At 49.2% G+C, this 13745-nt stretch overlaps 7 protein-coding genes across 7 annotated transcripts; 4 read left to right on the top strand and 3 right to left on the bottom strand.

Annotated features, from left to right (window-relative positions):
* Positions 1-10: 10 nt before the first annotated feature.
* GGI43DRAFT_238953 (retromer subunit PEP8) lies at positions 11-1714 on the bottom strand. The gene is made up of 2 exons (XM_083200656.1): positions 505-1714; positions 11-436 (listed from the first exon to the last, which is right to left on the bottom strand). The coding sequence occupies exons 1-2, from the start codon at positions 1538-1540 to the stop codon at positions 297-299; spliced, it is 1176 nt and encodes a 391-aa protein (XP_083063916.1). The 5' UTR covers positions 1541-1714; the 3' UTR covers positions 11-296.
* Positions 1715-2354: 640 nt separating this feature from the next.
* GGI43DRAFT_238938 (60S ribosomal protein uL6) lies at positions 2355-3773 on the top strand. Its single transcript, XM_083200654.1, has 4 exons — positions 2355-2592; positions 2836-2883; positions 2986-3419; positions 3554-3773. Exons 1-4 carry the CDS (start codon positions 2547-2549, stop codon positions 3605-3607), a joined length of 582 nt encoding a protein of 193 aa, XP_083063915.1. The 5' UTR covers positions 2355-2546; the 3' UTR covers positions 3608-3773.
* A 33-nt stretch (positions 3774-3806) lies between these two features.
* GGI43DRAFT_238950 (uncharacterized protein) lies at positions 3807-4402 on the top strand. The gene has a single exon (XM_083200655.1). It carries the CDS (start codon positions 3939-3941, stop codon positions 4242-4244), a length of 306 nt encoding a protein of 101 aa, XP_083063914.1. The 5' UTR covers positions 3807-3938; the 3' UTR covers positions 4245-4402.
* On the bottom strand, positions 4403-6354 carry GGI43DRAFT_239022 (uncharacterized protein). Its single transcript, XM_083200657.1, has 2 exons — positions 4740-6354; positions 4403-4674 (listed from the first exon to the last, which is right to left on the bottom strand). Exons 1-2 carry the CDS (start codon positions 5788-5790, stop codon positions 4562-4564), a joined length of 1164 nt encoding a protein of 387 aa, XP_083063913.1. The 5' UTR covers positions 5791-6354; the 3' UTR covers positions 4403-4561.
* Positions 6355-7853: 1499 nt separating this feature from the next.
* GGI43DRAFT_395600 (H(+)-transporting V1 sector ATPase subunit H) lies at positions 7854-10084 on the top strand. Its single transcript, XM_083204886.1, has 3 exons — positions 7854-8404; positions 8597-9116; positions 9192-10084. Exons 1-3 carry the CDS (start codon positions 8107-8109, stop codon positions 9805-9807), a joined length of 1434 nt encoding a protein of 477 aa, XP_083063912.1. The 5' UTR covers positions 7854-8106; the 3' UTR covers positions 9808-10084.
* Positions 10085-10252: 168 nt separating this feature from the next.
* GGI43DRAFT_395599 (glycine decarboxylase subunit T) lies at positions 10253-12302 on the top strand. The gene has a single exon (XM_083204885.1). The coding sequence runs from the start codon at positions 10327-10329 to the stop codon at positions 11761-11763; it is 1437 nt and encodes a 478-aa protein (XP_083063911.1). The 5' UTR covers positions 10253-10326; the 3' UTR covers positions 11764-12302.
* A 534-nt stretch (positions 12303-12836) lies between these two features.
* Positions 12837-13583, bottom strand: GGI43DRAFT_395598 (uncharacterized protein). The gene has a single exon (XM_083204884.1). It carries the CDS (start codon positions 13421-13423, stop codon positions 13022-13024), a length of 402 nt encoding a protein of 133 aa, XP_083063910.1. The 5' UTR covers positions 13424-13583; the 3' UTR covers positions 12837-13021.
* Between the last annotated feature and the right edge of the window lie 162 nt (positions 13584-13745).

The raw sequence follows: 13745 nt of genomic DNA, 5'->3' as shown, positions 1-13745 counted from the left end.
TGTGCTTCGATTCTTTTTGGATCAAGGTGATCATTGTATATACATATACATATATATATCATCTACGACAACACACTTCCGTGAAACAATAACATTACTACTATCTTCCGTAACGCCGCTAGTTTAAAAACCCTTCCCCTATGCTAGAAAATAATAGAAAACAAAAAAATGGAATAGTTGAAGAATGTGCTGCCGCTGCATTGAAAAGGCTCAAAGGAGGAGAAGAGAAGAGAGGCTCGTATATATCTGCTTTGGAGCATAAAGCATGAGCACTTTTATTTTCTAGATTTTCATCTTCATGCCTGAGCCGCAGCAGGGGCGATTTTGTTTTCAGCGGGAGGGGGTAGGCTTTGGATGCCTGCGCCTTGGATTTGGGGGGCATCAGGGGCTTGGCGGTAGAGGATGATTTCTGACTGCTTAAAATACCGTCGGGCATCTAATGTAGAGGGAATCTTGTTAGCACAATGAAGATGAAACATATTACTGAAGGGGATAAAGGCTTACCTTCGTCAATAAGGACGAGACTGAGGTAGTATCGTGTGGAAAACTTCTTGTTGACGTCACGGAAGGTCGGTGTCAGGTCAAAGCCTCCGAGGAACAGTCGAATGGGAATCGTTTCTCCTCTTGAGGGAGAGCCATCCATAATCTCAAACCGCACTAGGGTCTCGCTCTCATTATACTGGTTCGGAGCCGCGCCGGTTGTTTCTCTCCTGATAATGGATAGCTCCATGTGCTTAATCTTGAGCCGGACCAGCAAGAAGTAGATGCGCCCAACGATGACATCCTTAAGGTGGTACTTGCTCTTGCTGTACTCGAACTCGATGTGCAGGCAGTCCTCGATGCCGACGTCCATCTTGATGCTGCTGTTCATCTCCGGGGGGATGCGGTAGCTGTAGACCCAAATGTCCTTTTCGCGGATCACGTCGGCCATGCGGCGCGAGACTGTGACGCGGACAAAGTAGCGCAGCTTGACGTTGATGCCGTTGTACGACTCGTACTGCTTCTCGACGTTCTTGAAGTTGAATTCAAAGGTCTGTGGGTGCTGCAGCTCCCCCGGCGCGGCGAGCTCCTGGTTCAGCGAGAGGAACTCGTAGTGGTTGCCGCGGTCAAAGAACATTTCTACCAGCCCGTCAGTAACCTGTTGGCGCTGCTGCAGGCCCAAGCGGATGGAGGGCAGGGTCCATTGGGGGGTCAGGAGGCCGAGGGCGCCCGAGACAAAGGAGGAGGAGGAGGAGGAAGAGGAGTAGTAGTAGGAAGAAGATGATGAGCGGCGGCGGCGGAAGATGCTGCTCTGCTCCTGGTCATAGTGGTCTAGTTGCGTACCTATCGTGCCGATGAACTGGACCTTGATGCCCGTGTGCTCGAGGCGTTTGCCGTCCTTGGGCCGCACGGTGACGGCGCCCTTGACCGACTCGCCGTCCATGTACAGGGGCGCCTTTTCGCGGCGGTTCTTGTCGAGCTTGACATCGACCATGGTGCGATCATCCGGCTCGTCGAGGACGATGTCGATATCGACGGGGGTTGAGAAGAAGTACGACATGGTGGCGAGGGAAATGTGTTGTTCCTCTATGTATTATATGCGCCTGTATGCAAAAGTCTCTCTTCTCTAATGACCTCTCCTTCTTCGTCTTCGTCTTCGTCTTCGTCTTCTTCTCTCGCACCCTATTCTTGTTGTTGTCGATACGCCGTATATGTCTCGCTGTTCGGATCCGGATTCGGTGGAGGGGGATTAGGACGCAAGTCGAAGGCCAAGCAGTTCGGCTCTCAATACGCAATTGAACTTAGGAACAGACAAAGTCGCAAAAGAATAAAGTGCGCCGCTGCGTCAAACGTTGTCGCGTTGAGGTTACGAGGCGGCGCTGACGTACGTTTATGGCTAGTGGGGGACGATGTTGGCTGGTCTTTCGCAGGAGGACAGAGCTTTGGTGGAGAGCTCGCTGGGGAAGTCATACAGGCGGGGAGGTACAGAGTACGGCTGTGTTTATAGCGTGGTGGCGGAGGCCGATGTGTATATTGTACCCGAAAAGCGCAAGGGGAGAGACTTGATCAAAGATGAAAGTGAACCATACATGATTAAGAGTGAAGCACTGTCTGATGCTTATTTGATTTCTTCTTCATCATCAAACTCAAAATATTTTGCTTTCATTTTTGGCTCTGCATGATTACCTTGGGCCGGGAGAAGAACGCTATTCATCAGGCTTGCTGCCTCATTTATTCCCGTGCATTTACAGTACATCCACCACATGCCTTGGTATTGGCTGTGGCTGAGCCTGTCATGATGCGAGCTGGGCCATTGCTAAGTCAGCAAATTCCTTAGCTTCTGGATGTTTAAGCATCACGTGCCGTGTCACGCTTCGTCGCTTCTTCGCCGGCCTCCACTTTTGGCACCCACAACGGCTCAAATTCGGCTGCACAAGACTTTGCACTCACGTGGAGCGAGCCCTAGAACTTTTCCTGCCCACACGATTTCGCCAAACAATTCGTGACCGCGGACGGACGACTCCAGATACCCTCAACGCCCCGACAATCCCCAAGTCACCGCAGCCATGAGGTACATTCACTCCCAGGAGATTCTGGAAATTCCAGAGGGCGGTAAGTCTTCTTTTTTCGATTTCATTTGAATTGCAGATCCGATCGATTGCGCCGGAGGAATTGTGTCTTTGCTGGGCTGGGAAAGAAAGAGGTGGGATATATTCACGATCTCTTGGGAGATGTGCATATGGCAATGGGAATCAACGGCCACCATGGAAAGGGACGGGAAATCTGGATAAATCGATCGGAAAATTTGCACTTTCAAGGATCATGAAGCTGACATGGAATTTTTTCTGCGAATAGTCAAGGTCAGCATCAAGACCCGTATCGTCACTGTTGAGGGTCCCCGAGGTACGAAACACCATCCGCCAATCGCTCTTCAAGACAAACACTTGAACGGCAGATTCGACGACTCCGCAGGAAAGCGAAAATTCTAACATTGGAGGCTTATAGGCAAGCTCACCAAGAACCTCGGTCACTTGGCTGTCAACTTCGGTCACCCCAAGAAGAACACCATCTCTATCGAGATCCACCACGGCAACCGTAAAAATGTTGCCACCCTCCGCACCGTCCGATCCATCATCGAGAACCTGATCACCGGTGTCACCAAGGGCTTCAAGTACAAGATGCGATACGTCTATGCCCATTTCCCCATCAACGTCAACCTGGAGAAGAACAAGGAGTCTGGTCTGTTCGAGGTCGAGATCCGAAACTTCATTGGAGAGAAGATTGTCCGACGAGTTACCATGCACGAGGGTGTCGATGTCGAGATCTCCAAGGCCCAGAAGGACGAGCTTATCCTGAGCGGTAACTCACTCGAGAACGTCTCCCAGAGCGCCGCAGATATCCAGCAGATCTGCCGGGTGCGCAACAAGGATATCAGAAAGGTAAGGATTTTTACTACTTTACCTCATTTTGGGGCTGCTACGGGTGAATGGAAAATATTTTCTGTTCACGCTGAATACTGCACTCTCATTTCAAATCTTCAGCTTGGATTAATGCTAACTTTTACTCAATCTAGTTCTTGGACGGTCTGTACGTCTCCGAGAAGGGCAACGTCGTGGAGGAGGCCTAAGTGTACCAAACAAGGATCTTTGTTTCTTTTGCGTTTCTGGGACTCCGGAGTGGCGAAGGTTCATCATTGCATGTCACGTAGCACGGGGCTACTTTTTTTTAAAACAAAAAAATTAAAAGTAAAGTGAAAGCGATGACCACTTCTTTTCTTAATCTCTCTTCACTGTAGTTCTACCATAACATGCATATGCGACCTATGCCGCACTTATGAACTGGGAATGAAAAATTGTCCTTGGGTTTGGGGAAAAAAATACAGTCCTCGAAAAGAGTGAATATAGCAGATGAACCATGGCACTGATGTTTCACGCTGATGAAATTTCGAGTCAGCCCTAATGATAGAAATGAAGTCACATATTCTTGCATCTCACTTGAAAGAAGCCACAATCACATTTTGCACAGTTGAATGTTTATTTTATTTCCCTTTCAATTTTTATTTTGGCTATTTTCATACATTATTACATGCACATCAAAATCGAGCACACAGCAAGTTTGAGTGTCAGAGGTCATCTTATATTCATTTCATCTTTGTCTTTCATAGTATGTACCCATCATGCTTCATCATCACTCTTTCCACCAGATTTTTTTTCTTGTCTCATTCATTTCTTTCATGTCTCTCATGCCTTCATGCCAAAGCATAATCCACGTAAAAAAGCAAAACTCATAAAATAGCAAAAGAAAACCGACAAATATTCATGAGCATAGGGATGCACATAACATGTCGCCTTCCTGCGCCGCAAACGCCATATATATGACCATTGTAGATAAGGAAAGGAGGGAAGAATAATTAGGGGCATAAAAAAATGGAAGGCCTAATTCCAAAGTGTATAGTCGTTTGCCTAATGAATATGTTCACGTCGAAGAAAAGCCGACCATGCTCTCATGAAGCAACAACATTAATACTAATAGGCGTCGTGAGGCTCATGTACAAAACGTCGCAGCCAGAAGAGCGGCAAGACTATGGCCGCTTGGAGTATCGCTGTGATGGTGATCGTCCGCCCCGACTGGATCTGCTGCGGCGACTGCGCGATCTCTGCTGCGATCTATGTTGACCGGTACTGGAGCTGGCAGCTAAAACAAAAAAAAGATTAGCAAAAATGTTTCATATTCACAAAGAAAATTGCAAGTAAACGTACTGTTGCTTTGAGTATAGTCGGAATAGCTGTAGTAAGAATTGCTGTACCGCGAAGGCGCCTTGCGAGAGTTTGGCCGCTTATCCTTCTTAAGGTTAAGCAGCGTGAAGAGAGTCGCAGCCACGGCTCCAATTCCAAGCCACTTCCAGCAACCTCCACTGCTGCTCTTCCTCTTCTCACGACGATCCGTGACGACGGTAGACGTGGCCGGACGGCTGCTGCCGCCAAACCAGCCGCCATGGCGATCACGACGAGAGTAAGCTGAAGCGCTGCCGCCCTTGGAGTAGCGCTCCTCGACGATTTCCTCTTCGCGGACGCTGCTGTCGTTGGATCGTTTTTTGCCGAAAATAGCAGCCCAGAGACCGCGCGCGATGCAGCAGAAGCAGAGAAGCAGCAGCAGGGCCACTCCGACGACAGTTCCAATCACAATACCGGCAATGGCACCACCGCTGAGGCCGTTGCCGTTGGTGGTTTTGCTGCCAGCGCCAATGGCCTCTCCATCACCGGTGGCGGTTGAAGATGCCCCCGTATTAGTGCCAGTCTGAACGCTAGTAATGGTCGTAGTTCCGGTGACTCGATAAGGAGCAGAGTATTGGGTCGTGGTGTGGCCGTCAGTGATGATAACCACCGGCGTGGGCTCAGCGTAGCCAGGCTTAGCCGAGCACTGGCCCTGATAAGCGCAGGTCTGCCATCCGGCGCAGCAAATGGGGCCGCAAGCCGCCTGTTGAGAGTCTTGCGGCACGCAATTGACGCCGGCGGTGGGCGTTGGCACAGGCGCCCAGTGGGTGTAGTAGGTGGTGGTGAAGGTCCTCGTCTCGGTCCAAGTGCTCGTGTATGCGCCGTATCCTCCCAGGCAGGTCGCTACGTTTCCGCTGAGCGTGGTGCACAATTCAGTGCTGTCGCAGCAGTACTGGCTGTCTGAGCCGCAGGGCGTGCCGTCGCAGCCATCGCGCTGGAAGAGAAATGCATAGCCCAAGTCACTCTGGTCGTCTCTGGGAAATGGGCCGGCAGACACAATGGCTGCCGAAGCCAGCAGCGCGATGAGGGAGCGCATGGTGAAGCGCGGAGTCGCTCCCCAAAAGCGAATTTGAGCTGGAGAAGAAGCGATTCGCGTGTCTCAGAGAATGAGAAAAAGAATCCGATGGAATGTGAAAAAGTCGGGACAGTCACAAGCAATGGGTGAGATCGACCCAGTGAATTGGCCCTTGTAATGGCGGTGTTCTCTGAGATAGAGGCGTTGATCCGCGCGGCGATGAAGAAGATAAAAAAGAGGCGCCGTTACACTGACGATGGCGTTCTTTTTTTTTTTTTTATCAACCTTGCATAAGACCAAAGTCAAAAGGGAGACCTGGGAGAAAGAAGAATGGGAGCTGCAGCTGGCGGTCTCGGCGCTGCACAATGACTTTTATCGGCTGTAAAAGTTGACAATCCCCAACCTCCTCCCACTTACACCCACACCACGCTGCAATCCCAGCCCAGCCCCTCTATTTTGACCGACTCGACAAAGGCCCGCGACTTGGACCAATATCGTCATGCAGTCTGGATGAGGTACTTGTGGCACATACCCACCACACCTTTTATTCTAGCTGTTATCCTTAGTTGTTGTTACAGTATGAGCTGGGTACACAAGAGTTTGGCCGCATTTACGAGCTACGGGCATGTCACTCTCACACCTTTTCCGCTTCTGACAGGCACCGTTCAAACGGGCCGCAAGCCGCGGTGAAGCAGAAAAAAGTGCGGGCGGGCAGTTGAATGGTACATTCAGCTGCGGGCAACTCGACTACTCTGTGCTAGCAGTGCTACCTTAGGGTGGGAGGGTACCTGACATGGGAAAATACAGGCAAAATGTGAGTTGGAGAGCGTGAGCGAGGCTAATGCGCTCTAGCTGGTGGCCCGTCTGTGGGAGGCAAAACAAGTTCCACTCCAAGAGAACAAAGGAAAAAGAAGACTTTTGCGCCCCTGACTAGAACTGGGAAGAGATGCAAGATGCAGCAAGGGCCGCTCGGACCGAAATCTGACTTCTGAGTCTCTGCTGCTAGTGTTGGTGTCTGACTGTTGCCTCAACAGCTGATAAGGCGGTCACAAAGAAGGAAGAGGGAAGACAATTTTTTCTTACAGGGTACATGGAGGAGTAGCCAAGCCAGACACTCCAAAGGGTGGCCGTTTGCCAAGTAAATACGAGTGAGTCAATATACTGTAAGCTGCTGCTCTGTGCCTAGATAGCTTAGCTCATAAGTAAGTTGTACGGAGAGGCAGATGCCCCGAGGCGATGGATGAGCTGGCAGTCTGTCGGCTTCCGTCAAACTTCCTCATTGGGCCGCTGCACGAATTGGCAGCCTCTGATGGGCTGGAAAGGCGAAGCGAACCTGGGACCAGGGCTGGGCTGACCTTGGTCCGCCTGACCCGAGTTGCGACTGAGATGATGGATCGATCACTCTGGTTTCCCACAATTTCGTGGTTTAATCCATGGCAGCAGCTGCATGCCGACCGCCTCGTCCGCCGGTGCGGTTCTAGACTGCATAACTGCATGCGTGTATGAGAATGTGCGTAATGCAGTTGATAGAAGATACTACCAGTAGTTCTGCTACTAGTAGGCAGATATATAGTGCTATAAGTAAGAAGAAAGCGAACCTGCGCTATAGAGATTTACATGTAAGTTGATTGGGAAGGTTTCTTCTTACTTGCGCTTTCAATTAAGAGTGTAGGGTGGCCGTTTCTAAAGAGCATCTCGGAGCCTACAAAGTGCTCCGGGAGAAGCATATAGGAAAGATGGCACATCAATCGGCTTCAGTTTGCCGCAAGTGGGCTTTTCTAGTAACTATTATTCATAATTTTATTTTCCATATTTTTGATGCCTGCTATCAATTGATGAGCAAGTATCTGAACGCGGAATTAGTATCCATGGTTGTGATTAGAGAAGTGAATTATCATGATGCTGTAAATGTGCCCCTCAGCTTGGAAAAGTGGCTGGTGGGGTGGCTTGTCCAGCATACCAAGCTGAGAAGCTGCGGCTTGGAGCTGCTACGGGTCCCTGATCTATGGCCGAACGCCGGATAAACTATGCCCAAAAAAGGTGGGGTGCAAACATCATGGGAGCTTCCACTGCAGAGCAGAGCTGCCATACAGTGACACTCTTCATCTCCAGCTTCACCTAATTTTGCATCTTCAGCCTCGCTCAGCCTGCTGGATGCTGGTGGGCTGCTATCGCCTCTTCAATTGACTTTGTCCTTCTCTCTTCTACCTCTCTTAGTTTCTCTGCATCGCTCTATTATTTAATATTCTCCTCATCGCTCATCCTGTATTCCGCGCGTCGCAGCCTTGCTCCATCGTCATCTCGCATCCATCGCATCCCCGAGCATACATCGCCGCCATGTCTCTCGATCCACCGACCTACCTGGCCTCGCTGCAGAGCAATATTCGCCAGCGCCCGATCCCCTGGGACGGCGCCGTCAGAGCGGGCAGCCTCACGGAAGACCAATATGCCAAGATCCGCGCCGTCGACAAGGTGAAGAAGCCAGAGCAGAGGAAGGAGATTGTGACGGCAGACCTCGACGGATATCGACTGCTGTTTGTCGGTGGCAATGGCAGTCCCAGCGTGTTGGAGAAGGCAGGAAAGAATGCCAACCTCGTCCAGTATATATTGGTTCTGCTGGCCGATCTGCTTGACGGTAAGTCAAACTCTCGACTCCACGGGGCAACAAATAGTGTTCGATTGTCAATAAGTAGCATCAACACAGCCGTGTACATGCTACTTCGCCCCAACATAATTTTCTTAATTGTTGATACACTTCTTATCATTTATTATTCTTTTCCTTTCCATCTTTAGAGCTACCACTGACGGATTACGTGGTCGCAAATAGCCGTACCGACGCTCGCCAAGGCACTCTTAAAGTCGCCTGAGCCATACCAGCATTTCTTACCACTGTTTCGCGCACACTCCAACGAAGATCCAATTCCGCTGCTTACCGCACACGCTTTGTCGAATCTCATGGCTCTGGCACAAGATGATTCTAGAGCCACCGTCCTCTCGCTTCCCCTAATCTTTACCTACCTGTCCGGCCTGTCTCAGAGCTCCGATGCTGGCTTACAGGATTTTGCTGTGCAAGAGTACTCGTCCTTGCTTTTCGGACACGTTCCCCGGGTACACTTCTGGAAGCAGCACAGTGAGACCGTTGCACCACTCGTCAGCATCCTCCGAGCTGCTGCCGGTGTTGGCAATGGGGGCGACTCATCAGCCAGTCTCTGGAGCGGCACTGCTAGCGTGCGCGGCTTTGAGGGCTCATTGAGCGGAGGCGTTGGTCTGCAGCTTCTATACCACGTTCTCATGGTCTTGTGGCAGCTGAGCTTTGAATCAGAGGAGATTGGAGATGAGCTGAATGAGTAAGTATCTTGCGATTTATCCGCCTGGATCTGAGTTGTCCACGTTTTGGAATTTTTCATTGACTATGACAATAGCGAATACGATATTATCCTTTTGTACACTCACCTTCTGCGACTATCGCCCAAGGAAAAGACAACTCGATTGATTCTGTCTACTCTATACAATCTGCTCGAGAAGAACCAGAAGACGCTCCTCCCTACTGCCGTTCTCGCCCGTCTGCCTGCGCTGCTGGAGAATCTCAGTGGCCGTCATCTCACCGACCCTGACTTGCTTGAGGATCTTCAAAGCCTGAAAGAGCTGCTCGACGAATACACCAAGACAAAGACAACGTTTGACGAGTACGTGGCTGAAGTCCAGTCTGGCCATCTCCGCTGGTCACCACCTCACCGCAGCACCATCTTTTGGGCAGAGAACGCAAGAAAAATCCTCGAGTATCAGAACGGCGAGGTTCCTCGCAAGCTGGCTGAAATTATGCAAAAGCCCTGGGATAACGACAAGCAAGTTTTGGCTATTGCATGCAACGATATCGGTTGCCTTGTAAAGGAGGTCCCCGAGAAGCGATCACAACTAGAGAAAATCGGCCTGAAGAGACGGATCATGGAGCTCATGGCATCAGACGATGAGAATATTCGATGGGAAAGTCTGCGCGCTTTGGGAGGCTGGCTAAAGTACAGTTTTGAATCGAACTAATGGATGGGCAATCACTATTGACCGGACCTGCTGATTTTTTTATTGAGTCCGTCTTGGCGGCAGAAGCGACTGTATACACCTAGAACTGGGGAGGAGCTCGACTTGTTCTTTTATTCTTGTTATTTGTTATTTTTGGATGCCTCTGTAGATGCAGTATCACTTGGGGCATCGCTTGCAATTGGCATAACTATGTACCTACCGAGCCGAACTGGGGAATTAGCTAGACCCTGGCTCTGACTGTGTATGATGACAATAAAGACGCAAAATTCTTGAAAAACTGCATGACTCTGGCTACGATTAATAAGAGTGAGAAAGCTGCAACAAGCGTTCTATCACGGCGTGTAGTTTGCTGTTCGGTTAAACATTATAGCGACTATCGAACCCCAGATGGAAGGTTTTTGCTTCGATATCGGAGTGCGGATCTGCATTGGCGCTGCAATCCGCAGCTACCCGAATTAGCCCCACTATCACAATCAAAGCCTATTACCCAATTGATACTGATCGAAGCTCAACGCTCCGATGATTTTAGCATTTGGCCTTTTCCTTTTCTCCTATCTCTTCACTTCCTTTCAATATTCCTCTCAATCTCCACTCTTGATTTTTCTTCTTTCTTCTTTTCTTCATATTCATTTTTCAGCGGCCAATTGCATCACCATGAAGAGCTTCACCAGACTTGCCAGGGCGACGCCACGCGTCAAGACCTCACTCTCTGCTGGCCGGCTAACGGCTGCTGGAAGCATCCGATGTGCTTCCAATGCTTCCAGCGGAGAGGAGCTCAAGAAGACGCCTCTGTACGACTTCCACGTTGCCAATGGTGCCAAGATGGTGCCTTTTGCGGGATACTCCATGCCCGTCCAGTACTCATCCCTGTCTCTGGCGGACTCTCACCACTTTACACGGAACCACGCGTCCATTTTTGACGTCAGCCACATGGTTCAGCACATTTTCAAGGGACCTGACGCAGTGGCTTTCTTGGAGAAGGTGACGCCCTCGGCGTGGGGAAACGTTGCTCCTATGAGCGGCAAGCTGACCACTTTCCTGTGGCCTGGCACGGGAGGCATTGTGGATGACACTATTGTGACTAGAATTGGCGAGGATGAGTTTTACGTTGTGACTAACGGAGCGTGCCTCGACAAGGACACCAAGTACATCGATGAGCAGCTGGGCAAGTTTGGCGGCAACGTTCAGTGGACGAGGCTGGATGGCTCAGGACTGATTGCCCTGCAGGGCCCTCAGGCGGCTGAGATTCTGAGCGAGGTTCTCGCCACTGACATCAACCTGAAGGAGTTTTACTTTGGAAACACTGTCAAGGCTGAGCTCAAGCTTGCAGATGGCAGCAAGACTCACCCTGTCCTGATCAGCCGTGGCGGATACACCGGAGAGGACGGTTTCGAGATTTCCTTCAACGGCAAGCTGTACCCTGCTTTCGAGAGCACTGTTAAGGCTGTTGAGTCCCTCATGAAGACTGGTGGCCCCGAGCGTCTGCAGATGGCTGGTCTCGGATCCCGTGACTCCCTCCGTCTCGAGGCCGGCATGTGCCTTTACGGCCACGATCTGGATGACACCACCACTCCCGTTGAGGCAGGTCTCAGCTGGATCATCTCTCCGGAGCGCCGCAAGGCAGGTGGATTCCACGGTGCCGAAGTTATTCTCCCTCAGCTTACTCCCAAGTCCAAGGGCGGCTCTGGTGTTCAGAGACGACGAGTTGGCTTTGTCGTCCAGGGAGCGCCTGCTCGAGAGGGCGCGGAGATCCAGAAGGATGGTGAAACCATTGGTACGATTACCAGTGGTGTTCCCAGCCCGACTCTTGGAAAGAACATTGCCATGGGATACATCAAGGATGGTCAGCACAAGTCTGGTACTGAGGTTGATGTCGTTGTCCGAGGCCGAAAGAGGTCCGCTGTTGTGACAAAGATGCCATTTACTCCTGCCAAGTACTGGAAGGCTCCTGCTTAAGCCAATAGTTTCCTTTTATTTTTTTTGTGATTTCATTTTTTCATGGGTATGGTATGGGAGCGGTTTTATTTTGGGCTACTTAACGTTTGTGCATTGGAAGAAGGGATATGGAAACTTCAACGTGTTTCATGGTTGGATTTGTAAAAAAACAAATAAATCATTTTGGAGAAAAGAACATACTGGATGTTGGATTGTTATAACGCTGGCATCTGCTGGATTTGATGTGTATTCTTGTAGATCAAATACATCTATGCATGGGCTTTGGTATTTTTACTCCTCCAATTATTACTGAGTATGCTCTTGGAGAGAATTGCCAACTCCATTTTCCAGCTGGAGGTACCGTACCTCGAGAATATTAGTAGTATAGGCTCTTACAGATTCGTGTTATTGAGTATTGAAGAGAGCCATTGAGGGCTGGCGAAATTGGTACGTACGCCCTTTTTTGGAGTAGAAACTTTATGCGCATTTCGTCTGTTGGCATTGAGAGAGTGTGCAGATAGAGATATATTGGAGCAGATCTAAATACAGGTATCAAGTGCGGATCGATACAAATAGTAGAGAATGTACATAGAATAAGTGGATATAAATATTCCTGGGTATACCAGTAAATCAATAGCATCTACTCGCTATGTATCGTACACATGACTTTCCCAATAGTTTTCTTATTGCCACATCTCCATTTCCTCAAGTCGTAATATTAGTACCATTTCTCTCTTATAAACATAACTATTGCCTGAATGCTACTTTATTGCTCTTTCGATTTACCCAAAAGTCTTGAGCGTATTTGTCTGTTTAACGAATAATTTCGCCGCTAGAAATAGCCAATTGCAGTTGCATACCTATCCATCTGTCAAACGCAGAGGCTCAGCTGTAGTTACCTACGTCATCGTGTCCCTGAGCGTCAATTGCTGGCTAGACAACATTGCCGAAAATGTGAAGTGACATTATTCTTTTTGGAAATTTTACAGCATTTTAAACCCGCTCTAATGCCTTGACCTCTTACAATGCCTTAGTTATCTACCTATATGGAAGCAAGATCGGTATGTATACCCCAGGAAAAATATCGCGCTGAAGGAATATCAATACAATAGCTTAATTTACTACAAAATGAAAACGCCGTCGCTATGCGTGCGTGTTTGTGCCTCAATTCCAACTCCTATTTCCAAATGCCTTGGTACATGTACTCTCTGATACCCTATTCCTCGTGATGCTGGTGAATGCTTAATACCTTCAACAAAAGCTCATGCCCCCATGACTCTTAGCGTCGGTTTCTGGCTAATTTCTCCAAATCAGCAATCAGTGCAGCGATGTCTGCGATGCTTCTATCAAACTGATCCCTCTTGTAAATCACCCATTGCATTATGTTGATTGCCTTTGTTGTCTGTACTCTGCGCTTGTCAAGGAATGCCAGGGCTCGGAGCCGTGCTGGTTGTTCGCCTAGTGGGACACAGCTGCCAGCGCCGCTACTACTACTAGCAGTAGTGCCGGGGGCAGCGAGATGGGTCCTCATCTTTGTAGCTTCCCGCTGAGCTTTGAAGAGGGTATGTTGAACAGCGTCGAGAATATCTGCCAACGATCTTTCTTCTCTTTCTGCAATTTCCGATGTGCTGAATATTTTTCCATTGTCTCGTATGGCTGCACAGTCATTGCCACTTTTCATATTGTTGATTGTTTGTAAAGCCTCGATCTGACGAGAGAGGCGGACTTGGAGAATGTCAAGCCTTAGCCGGTGTCTTTCGAATTCATCTTCAAATTCTCTGGCTTTCTACGCATGGACCAAAAAATGAAAGACGGCATGGGATGTGTTAGCTGTGTTGCCTACAGCCTCCATTGCTCAATGCGAATGAATATATACATATATATATAAAGATAAATATAGAGTTCAATGAATAGATATTTACTCTATTGTAAAGAATAAGTATAAGCGAAAGGCACTACAGTACTTCAGATGGAAAGATGGGAATTTGAAGACGGAGGAGGAC

Source organism: Trichoderma evansii (assembly GCF_050947405.1).
Source record: "Trichoderma evansii strain SZMC 28006 chromosome Unknown GGI43scaffold_3, whole genome shotgun sequence".
NCBI lineage: Eukaryota > Fungi > Ascomycota > Sordariomycetes > Hypocreales > Hypocreaceae > Trichoderma > Trichoderma evansii.
Note: the sequence above shows the minus strand (reverse complement) of the source record. Positions and strands in the feature narration are given on the sequence as shown.